This window comes from Hippocampus guttulatus, chromosome 6 (assembly GCF_054856545.1).
Source record: "Hippocampus guttulatus isolate MCC_2025c chromosome 6, RoL_Hgut_1.0, whole genome shotgun sequence".
NCBI lineage: Eukaryota > Metazoa > Chordata > Actinopteri > Syngnathiformes > Syngnathidae > Hippocampus > Hippocampus guttulatus.
The window spans coordinates 24,445,580-24,456,207 of record NC_141266.1 but is presented as its reverse complement, the minus strand read 5'-3'; the positions used below and the strand labels follow the sequence as shown (position 1 = coordinate 24,456,207).

General features: G+C 46.2%; 1 protein-coding gene across 1 annotated transcript; it reads right to left on the bottom strand.

The window, feature by feature from the left end:
• Window positions 1–246: 246 nt before the first annotated feature.
• Window positions 247–9,875, bottom strand: leng8 (leukocyte receptor cluster (LRC) member 8). Its single transcript, XM_086113039.1, has 15 exons — window positions 9,538–9,875; window positions 8,734–8,860; window positions 8,510–8,632; window positions 8,350–8,430; window positions 7,098–7,512; window positions 6,784–6,937; window positions 6,534–6,704; window positions 6,191–6,430; window positions 5,736–5,894; window positions 5,363–5,657; window positions 4,621–4,722; window positions 4,471–4,539; window positions 4,254–4,383; window positions 3,974–4,181; window positions 247–3,344 (listed from the first exon to the last, which is right to left on the bottom strand). The coding sequence occupies exons 1-15, from the start codon at window positions 9,576–9,578 to the stop codon at window positions 3,182–3,184; spliced, it is 2,478 nt and encodes an 825-aa protein (XP_085969165.1). The 5' UTR covers window positions 9,579–9,875; the 3' UTR covers window positions 247–3,181.
• Between the last annotated feature and the right edge of the window lie 753 nt (window positions 9,876–10,628).

Sequence of the window (10,628 nt, the reverse complement as noted above, 5' to 3'; positions counted from 1 at the left end):
AGCGGCCCTGCAGGACCTGAGTTTGACACCCATGTCTTAAACTCTTGCTTTCCTTCTTGCTAATAGCATGTATTTTTTCCTTGCTTTACCTTTTTCAAAGGCGCTTTTTATGGTTCCCCCCAAAATCCATTCAACTCCATCGGCTTAAAAGGTATCACAGGTCATTCCCGCGACATTTTACAATAAACCTCTGATGGCATAATCCAAGTATTTTTGTTTTATATTACACAACACAGCATACGTGAATGCTTCTTCGTGTTTTATTATTAGATTCTTCAAAAGAGGGTATGTACACAATATTCATACAGATGCTGGTGCTATCAAAACTTGGTTTGAGGGGAGGGACAAAAAAGAAAAAAAACCCCAAAACGGACAGGCATTGCAAATAACCCAAAATAACCTGCTACAGATGTTAGTGAGCTGCAATGTCCATACTTACTACCGTGACTATGTGCGAGTGCAACATACTCAACATAAAATGAATGACATGTATGAGAGCAGGAAGAGAGAGACAGAGGGCATGCATGGGCGAGGAGAAACAACCTAAGTGGGGGAGGAAAAAAAGATGAGAGAGAAAGGAGGTGACAGGGAGAAGATGAGAAGTTCATACGGTGTTGGGAAGAACTTTGAGGGGCAGCTATCAAGGAGGGAAGTGACAAGACTGATGAGTAATCAAGAGCACATGGGAGCAAAAATACGGAAAACGGGACTTTTAGGCGCCAGGGAACATAAACATTCCTCGTGTGAATGTGTTAAGACCTGGTTGCGACTTCGACCACTTTGGTGAACATAGAACAGCAGATGAATCGGTTCACGACGCGGACGGGACTACTGAACAGAAGACAGCTCGTCTCGTTTTAAACTCAACCGGACGAACAGAAATCAACTTGATGCCATTACCTAACATGTTAAAATAGAAGTTACGTGATAAGGGAGGTGGGGGGGGGGGGGGGGAACAAAATAAACATTGGACGAGTTAGCGGCACAATCGTTGCACATGATGCTCACAACCATATCCATCTTGGATTTCAACTGGCGTGAGACTGGAATTTGCTCACAAGTGACCCCTTCCCGCTTGCTTGCTTTCCGTAGGAGGTTCGCCCACTCGGCGTCCTCGTCATCATCCTCATGTTTCCCTCCTGCAATGCAGCCAGCCGTGTGAGCGGCTTGGTGGGAGTGAGCAGGGGTGCGACTCCCCGGGGAAGGATAGGGAGGGAGGGGTTGGGGGAGGGTCAAGGGGTGAGGAGAACAGGTCGAACAAAAGGGGAAGAAAGGAGACATGTTGAGATCAATCGTCATGACGCAAATTACAAGGTCAAAAATCACATCAAGGAAGTCTCGTAACGGAGTTTAAAAAACAAAAACATGTTTTAGAACAGGGGCAGGGAACCTGGGTGTTTTTCATTTTTCGGGGGCTCTTTTTTTTTCTACAACAGGTTTTCTTTTGTCATTAGTACAGGAGAGCGAGGTGAAATGTTCTGGTGGGCCACAATTGGCGCCGCAGGTTCCGCACCCCTACATTAAATCTTTGGCAGCCGGCGTCGCTTCGCTTTGACTGAAAGCAAAATCATACACGCACACTGCTCTGCAATAGAAATCTAAACACACTTACCATGTGTGGATACACCTACTGTACAAAGCCACTGCAGAATGAACCACAGCAATTATCATACAATTTTACATTCCATGGAAAAAAAAAACAACTTTAGAACTCAAGTTTCTTAAAATGCCTCTCAACAGCTCGACATGAACATTTTCAAAGAAACAGAAATATTGATTCCCAACGACGTACTTTTCTTTATGCACATTTGAGCTCCTGTCCTAGCATGTAAAGGTCAATCTGACTAAACAGGAATGACTAATTTCATGGATTCCCCCTTCCGATCAATAACTACTGACCGGCGTTAAAAATTCAGACATTTCGACAGCAGTGTTTGTGAAATTTAGATAGATGGCAATGAGACTCAATTCATATTCAAGCCTTTGCCACCATCATTGTAGCTGCGTATTTCTTTCCTGGCATCAATTTAAAGGCCAAATACTGCTGTCCAAAACCCGGAGAAGATCTAACGGGGATGGGAGCGAGCCTCATGATGTTTTGCCGCCATCCGTCTCGTTTCGGAGAGTCCTTCTCTTACCAGCCTTAGTTGCAAACGAGAGCCACAGACACAGCATACAAACCGGGCGATGGATGTCATCACTCGTCCTCCTGCCGAATTCCGCCACAACCACCTGAGGTGAGGCGGACGAGCACCGGCGATGGAAGAGCCGGCCGGTGGAAGGAGCTTCACCTGAGGTTGACCACAAACTTCTTTCGGCGCAGATAGAGCTCGCCTTCAGGGTTGGAGGTGTGAACGTTCGACGACCTCAACCAAGAACACGCTTCCGTCTCAAAGAGTCATTGCTTCCTGACTGGATGTCACTTGACCAGTGACGTGAACTTGAGTCCCAAACTCTCCTCTTCGGGCAACTGTAGACGAGGAACCGCACCAGAAGCCACAGACCTTCAGGATCGGGCGGTCGCAAGGATGCGCGGACATACAAACCACAGCTTCCACTTCTTCATGATAACCTTGCTGGGGATCTTTGCTTCCTCTTTTTTGTTTTTGTTTTGGGCCAGTCTATATTGAGCTGCATGCTTGTATGGAACATGACTCGGACCAGCTGAGTACCTTGTTCTTGAGACTTGAGACTTGAGATCTTGGAGCTGTTGACTTGGGGAAGGAAGAAAACATAACAGCACACTGTTAGCGTTGACATCTGACAGGGCTAACGGAACAGGAAGCATCGCGTGAGCGCCCTCCCTCAACTGGCTGTGTGACTCTTTGGCCTCTAAAGTGTTGAGTGAATGGAAGCAGCTGGGGAGAGGCTACAATGAAGGCGGGCGCTTTCTGCCTCGCTGACTGTCGTGAGAGGAGCTTTGTGTGCGTGTGTGTACAAGAGAATCTGTAGCGCCATCTGTCTAAAGCCGCTAAATGACTTCTGGATTCGGAACTTTCATCTGACATGGGACTTCGAGTCACTACGTTCTACTAGGTCCTATACGGGTGCTGGTCTGCCTCACGGAACTGGCTGAGGTATTAAAAAAGTGCGCTGCATTCGTCAATACTCTGGATCTGTGCGGGCCCACGACTACGCGCCCGCCCCCTTTAAATGCGCAAGGGCCGCCCCCCCCCCCCCCTCAGGAGGCCGCCAGTGTGGTGGTGCTGCTTTTACAGTCTATTCTTAGAGGGTCTGAGGGGGTAAAAGTGACACCCAACCCAGCAAGAAACTCCATACAGGATTCTAAAGTAGGGAAGCCTAGCGTGGACTGCACATACTCCACCGGCAAGTCAGGCCGAAACCTGTGGAAGAGGAGAGAAATGGTCAGAAAGGCAGGTTTCGCTTTCATGTTGACCAATCCAGTGAGCCCCCACTGTGTCGCAGGTCATACGTATCACAGACCTTGAACACACACACACTGCCGTGGTGGTTATTGCGGTATCGCCGCATCAAGGACGCTTCCGGCTTAGCGCGGAGAAGGGCCAGTGTACATCGAGTTTGGAACCACCGGAATGACATTGGCCGAGTTCGCTGAGGTTTTTACAAGTCAGTGTTCCGCTACCCGGAAAACGGGTTGTCACTGGTTAGGAGCGCTCATCTTTTTTGAGTGACTGATGGGCTGCGTGCAGAATTTCGTAAACAAGTTGCCTGCCTACAATTAAACTAGCAAGACAAGATACTGCAAGCAGATGCCTTTTTTTAGGAGTGAATGATGAACGCCATGTTTAATTAGAGCCATGCGGTGAATCAGCGCTGCGCACGTCGCGTTTTTGTCAGAAACGACAGCAGATTCTACTGTTGATTAGGGCGAGGGAGGGGAACCCAAAAATAAAACCGAGTGGAATTTCACCTGCTGCAGCTCGGTGTGGAATGTTTGAGCCACGATTGAATGGGAGTTCACTGGATATGCTTCACGGTCGTAACGTCTTACGTTTTGACAATGGCCCGAAGCGCAACCTTTCTTTCCCTCTCGACAAACTTGTCGATGAGGTATGCGGCCATGCGGGGAGCCTCCTGATACAACTTGAAGAAACGGCGGTAGTTTCCGAGAGCCCAGGCGGCGCGGAGAGCCAGCGCGTGAGCGACACACACATCCGCTTTCAGTGCCGGCGTCAAATACACCAGCTCAGTGATGAGATCTGCGGTTGGGACGACACGGGATTAAAAGAGGCAATCAAAAGGAAAGGAGTGCGACGGTGTTCTCAGCACACCTCCAGAGTTTTTGGTGAAGATGTAGTACAACAAGCGATAGGCGGTAAACTCTCCGATGTTCTCTGAGGGGTTGTCCTTGTAGAGGGCCTTCAGCTGCGTCTGGCACTGGTTGAATTCCTCATGGTCACCCTGGGCAACAAAACGCCAGCCTCTCAAGTTTCGATTTGACAGCCGCAAAAAGCAAAAGCTTCCATTCTGCCAAGTCAGCAGTCTCACCTTTTCCAGGGCAATGCGTGCGTGACACTCGTAGACTTCCACGGTGAATTCGGTACGAACTCCTTGGACCTGGGTTGAGATCATGTTCAACTTTTACTTGTAAATTATAAATGAGAAACAAATAGCGCGGTGAATGTGCCTCGCACTTACCGTGAGGTCCTGTCGTATGGACTTCATCTGTTCACAAGCGTAAGGGTAGTCCTGTTTGGTTTTCCAGTCCGCTTTCACCGCCTGTAAAGATTTTTTTAACACCTGCATGGCAAAGAAAGAAAAAGTTCACAGGTCACCATTTCTTGTTCTCTGACACCAACTATTACCTACGACCGTGTTTTGCCGCTATTCTGTGGTTTAGAGTGCAGATTTTTAATACTACGTGTGCACTTTCAGACACAGGAACCTCTATGAGGCAGAGAAGTTTTTCGACTAACTCTCACTGACCCCAGAAAACAGTCGCCGTTCCCAGAGCAGAGAATAAATGCCACTGATTCTTGTTTTATCCCCTTTTTGAATGCGCTGCAGTGACACGTGTTTTTCTGTGAGCCAAACTAATGGTTATACCATGTTAGCATTAAGCTAGCAGACTTGTTACACAAAGTGATATGGTTTGAACATTTTTGGTGTATAGTTTCCAATGTATTGCATTCTCTTGTTTTGTGTGTCACAGTAAACTTCAACTGGGATTGACGGACAGCTGGCAGCAAGCACGCCGCAGCTCTTACGTGATGTCTCATTTCTCACTTGTCAAGATGAAGGGGAACAGGCCGAAAGGTTAAAGCATGTGGAAGGGGTTGACCTATTTTTAAAATTCATCATTTTGGACTCTGATGTCACCGATTTTCACCTGAAACAATGAGGTTGCTTTTAGCGTATCTCAGAGAAGATGACGACTCACGTGAATAGGCCGCACAGTGGCGGGGTCTGGGGCACAGGTGAGCCTCAGGTAACACTTTGTGATGTCCTGACATGTGCCAACAATGGGACAGTCTTCCCAGCTGAGGCCCTCCTGTGTCCCATCAGGCATGTCCAGATGGTTGACAGACAACACCAGGGGCTCCGAGCGAAGCTGCTTCTGGAAGCGTGCCGCTCGGCTCTGCTTTTTGGCTTCCCTGTCAGGATCGCGGAAGTCCAAACCAGCGTTGCCACCTTTTCTCTTCTTACCACCGGGTGTATTGGAGTCATCCATGTTTCTAGACAAACGGAATGGGAGGCTATTCAAAACGTCATGAGAGACGTTAAGTCATAACCAAACATTGTTTCGGTATTACCTCCTGCCCCTAGCTTTTCCACCTCTTCCTCGTCCCCTCTCTCCGCTATGTCCTCGATCCCTGTCGTTGCCACGCCCGCGACCACCTTTCTGATTTCGTCTCGTCAGCTGAGGTCGGAGATCGCTGGAAAGGCTGTTGTCTGACTGAGAGCCAGAATCACTGGTAGAAAACAAGAATAGAATGGCAGTGACCCCCGACTCAGAAAATAAATAAACTAAATAGACTGGTGCAGGATTCCCAACCACTGTGCACCACGATAGATCATCAAGTGGACCTCAGGAAATTAGCCAATGTCACTTATTTACTTCAACTCATGTAATCTTTAGTCATCCATCTATTCTAGCAGCATACAGCGGCAGGCAGAATAATTGCAATTACATGTATCCGCCTGTCAGCATGAGTCTTGGCTTAATAAAGGTGGGGCAAGCGAAACAGGATGCGTTCAAGCTCTCTACCTCCGCCGGTGTCTTTGGTTGCTGCGGTCACGGTTTCTGCCGTGGGTCGGGGAGGGGGAGCGCGAGGAAGAGTGTGATGAGCTGGAAGATGGACTACGCTGAGAAAAGATATTCCTATAGTGACCCAATCTGTGACCTCCACCCCTGCCACGCGACGCAGCAGCTGTGCTTCCGCCTCGACTCGCTGAAGTCTCCACGCTCCTCGGGACCGCATGCCAACGAGACTGCTTACCCTTCAAACTACAAATAAAAAAGAACAAGATAAAACACTCAATTAGACACTTTTGTCATCCGCCATTAAAAAAAAAAAAATTGGAATAAATAAATCTGTTTTATGGCTTACTCTGGCAGGGGCTCACGGTCCCAGTCGATCGTGTAAGCGGATCCATCCTTCAGGCGGTCCTGTAGAACCTCCTTCAACACCTTCTCTGTGCGATCTTTGTCGTCCTCCGTCTCGCAGGCTGTGAAACAGCGCTGCACATACTCCTTCATGGCTGGCGGCCAGTCCTGGGGTCTGCGGACGCAAGTTAGCAGGTCAGGCCGTCATCCCACCAAGCCTAACGACGGTTCTGAGCAGCTGGTCCGCTTCTTACCGTGTCTGAGGTGTCGCGCTGACATTCACGGGAGAGGAAGGGGCTGGACTGAGTGCAGCCGGCTGCTCGCTGGGTGAGAATGCCTGGTTCGAAGCAGTCACCTGATAAGGCCTCTTTGGAATATTGAACTTCATCGGGGCAGTGCCAGGTGACTCTGTGGAGACAAACGTGAAGAGCACTAAGTAATGTTCCCCTGTTATCGCAGCTGACCAGTCACAGGCTCTCGAAATCCTTTTTTTTTAAGCAGAGGTTTTCTTTTTTGGGTTCAAACGTAAGCAGATTTGTCTGATTAACGTACTGAAATCAACACTTACGTTTCATGCGATGCCAGAGTTGCTGTCCTGGGTTTTGGGTTTTGGCTTTATTACCCTCTCCTCTGACCATGCCCGCTCCGTATGGCCCCGCTTGCTGCTGGGATGGACCCTGTGGGGGCTGATAGTTGTTCTGGGCCTGAAAGCCCGCGCCGTAGCTGGGCCTTGCCGAGCAAGAGTTGTAAACCTGCATGTGGTTGGGGTCCCCATGTGGATATGCCACGGAATTGTTGGAATTGTAGGCAGTGTGTGGGGGAGGAGGGGGGTATTGGGAATTGGGGGGAGGAGGTAAGGGTGGGGGTGGGGGAGCAGCAGGTTTGTCTGAGGTTGGGCTTTGGGGTGGCTGAGGAGCGGAGGGCGGTTGAGGCTGAGAAGTGTAGTTGGGGCTCTGGTCTTCAATTCCGGGCACTGGGGGAGGCTAGGGAAAGAAACAGGATCATTTTAGGCACAAAACCGTGCCAGCTATGACAAAACACTGTTGTGTAACACTTCCTGTGCACTTTTTACCACCAGTCTTTTTTTTTTGCTCTCATAGGAGCACAACTGAACAATAAAACAGTCAGTAATACCGCCAAAAATGAAGTTACTCTCTCATATATATATATATATATATATATATATAATGTATTGGATTCTATAAATTCAAGTTTTTCCCTCAAACCTTTTGACAACAACGCTATTGAAGGACAAGTTTATTAACACCTGACGTATCATGTGAACAAATATGGCCTATGTTCGGTTCGGTGAACACAAGAATAGAAATGAGGGGGGGGGGGCTTCTGTTACGGCCTGTTTTTTCATAATAATTCTTGTTCACCAGGATGAAATGGATAGATGAATGCTAGACTGATTGGCTGAATGCGTATGGCGGGAATCTACTAATGAAAGCTATTTTGATGTGCTTACAATGGAATTCAACTTTGGCGGTCTTAAAGAGGGTCTAAAATTAAATAACACTTTTAAAAACAACTATTTTTGGTCACGCTATACGAGGCAAGGCTGAAATTTTGATTTGCTTTTGGGCTCTCACATACATAACTGCACCACGGGACGGCCGCGGGGTGAACGAAAATGCGTTTGCTGTAATGCCTTATTTTGGAGATGCATAAGTGACGCCCTTGACTGATCTGGAAATCATGACATTACAGCCAATGACAGATTATGCATAAAATGCAAAATATCGGCTGATTCGATCCAGATCAATGTAAAGTCTAGAGAATAGACCAAACAAATAAGATATGATTCTTCTACATACCTGTCCATTTGTGGTTGGTGGTGTAGGGTGGTAAGGGCTTGGAGGAACAGCATACTGGTTTTGTGTGTATCCAACTCCATACTGTAAAATAGGTTTAGTATGTTATGCTCCGCGCTAAAGGGAAAGCTTTGTTTTTATTGCAATTTAGGTCTATACGTACCAGATTCATGGGGTAGTAGTAGCTATATGGGTATGTGTACCCTGGATACTGAGGCTGATTTTGCTGGTACCATTGATAATACTGCTGGTGGTGCATGGCGGCGTCATTGACTCCTGCCTGAAACTGACAAGTAGGATTTACCTGATGTTAAATTATGAGGACTAATAAAATGTGCTACGTTACAGATGTCACTGCAAAATAAAGGCACGACAGAGCTGGCTTACCTCTGCTGCAGCATGGTTGGCCTTGGCATTGCTCTGAGTCTTACTAATAGAAGCAAGTGCTTGTCTTGCTTTCTCCCATTCTGGATTTTCTTGAACATGGTTCTCTGCAGCACCAACACCGTAAGCCCTACCATTTCAATGAAAGTCAGGAGTAGTGTGCATTTAATGATATGGGAGAATAACATGTAAAACAGAAAACAAAAAAATTGGGTTTTAAGTCTCCTCACAGTTTAACGAATCCAGTTCAATAGACATTTCTGGGCAATTTGCCACATTAGAGACATATCTGCGTGGGTATCATTAGTTTTGTGAAGTACATCAAGGCTGCAGTCATTTTTTGCCATGTTTGCTGACTTCAGTTATGTTTCGCTTCAGGTCGTTCATGGTCCGTTTCTTTAGTCGCTATCTTTAGCATAACCAGAAAGAGCTAAGTCATAGGAAATGACACTATACCTATTACATGTGTTGGCCAAAGAATTGAGCAATGTCTTTCCAATTAACCAAAAAGGAAAGCAGTCACAAGAAATACCACTTTGATGTGTTTCCTCAATTATTTTTGTAAAAAAAAAAAGAATAATAATAACGTGGACACCACGTGCAGAAAAGAAAATCCAACTACATTAGTGACAAAATAGATGAACATTTTTTCCAACTTCCGTGTATTGAAAAGTGCTCGTCGAGTTGGTGACGGCACCACCCTAAACCTTAGTTCAAATCTCGACACGTCTATAAATGTCCGCTAACACAGTTCAGTTGTGTATAAATACACCCATGAGTGTTATTTTCTGGAGAAGTGTTACATACCAATTATTTTTCGGGGCTGCTTGTGCCGCGTTGGCCGCCATTTCGCCTCGGATCAAAGCTAACTAGGACGGCTTAGTTTTCGCTAGCTCGAAGGCTAGCACAGATGCTAGGCTAACTCCCTTTGCTCTGTACTGTTACTAAACCTCGAAGTGAAGAAAAAAACACCTGCCAGTTATCTGTGGTGAACTAAACTCTGTGTATATTGGAACGCACACTTATCTTTACGCTATCGCGGTTCAATTACAAATCTAGTGAAGAGCACCATCAGGGATGTCAAGACACGATATGTTCGTCGACAACAACTCGGACGGACTTGCTGAGGAATACAAAATGGCAGAAACGCCAAGCTCTGTGACTTGCTAGCGGCAGGAAATGCGTCACTGATTTATCGCTGCAAAACGTACTTGCGACCTCAAAACACTTGTTTAAAAACGCGAGAATGTGACCCAAGGACGTGTTAAATGATGTAATGTTTCGTCATTCCTTGACATTTTATCACTGCATCTTGGGATCCCACTGGGAAAAAAAGAAGTACAATATGGTTTCAATATAAAATAGATTTTTTTCCCCATTGGTATTTCACTTGACTATTTATTTTAATGACGACTTTTTACTTTTCCTACTTACATTCGAAAACTTATTTAACTTATACTACCCATCAATTTGACAAAATAGCACGTTATCATGACGTCACACATACTTCCGGGTGGCAAACTCTCGATTGATCAATAAGCCAACCGAAAGCCTACTTTGTCACACTTTCACATCGATACCATTTCCTATTTACAACTTTTACGTTAATCTAATAACAATGCTGTGAAAGCTACAAATGCTTGTAAACCCTTCCATTTAGTGAAATGTATATGAAACCTCTGTCATTGTTGTTGTTTTTCTCTACGTTGTACACAAGTATACTTCGTGTTTCAAATGTTTATTTAATTAACATAGTATATTGTGCTTGTTTTTTGCTATACAGTAATAAAGATTGATGTAAAAAAAAAACGCTCCATAAATCGAATTCCATGATTCCCTCGACATTTCTAGGCATGACACGCCCATCTCCAATGTTATTGGCTGCTGTGTGTGGGCAG

Excerpts from the sequence above, each read along its gene's own strand:
- leng8 (XM_086113039.1), bottom strand. The coding sequence starts at position 9,578 with ATGGCGGCCAACGCGGCACAAGCAGCCCCGAAAAATAATTG. Across the intron at positions 8,633-8,733 it reads CCAACCATGCTGCAGCAGAG|TTTCAGGCAGGAGTCAATGA; the intron begins GTAAGCCAGCTC and ends CCTACTTGTCAG. Across the intron at positions 4,384-4,470 it reads CACGCATTGCCCTGGAAAAG|GGTGACCATGAGGAATTCAA; the intron begins GTGAGACTGCTG and ends TTTGTTGCCCAG.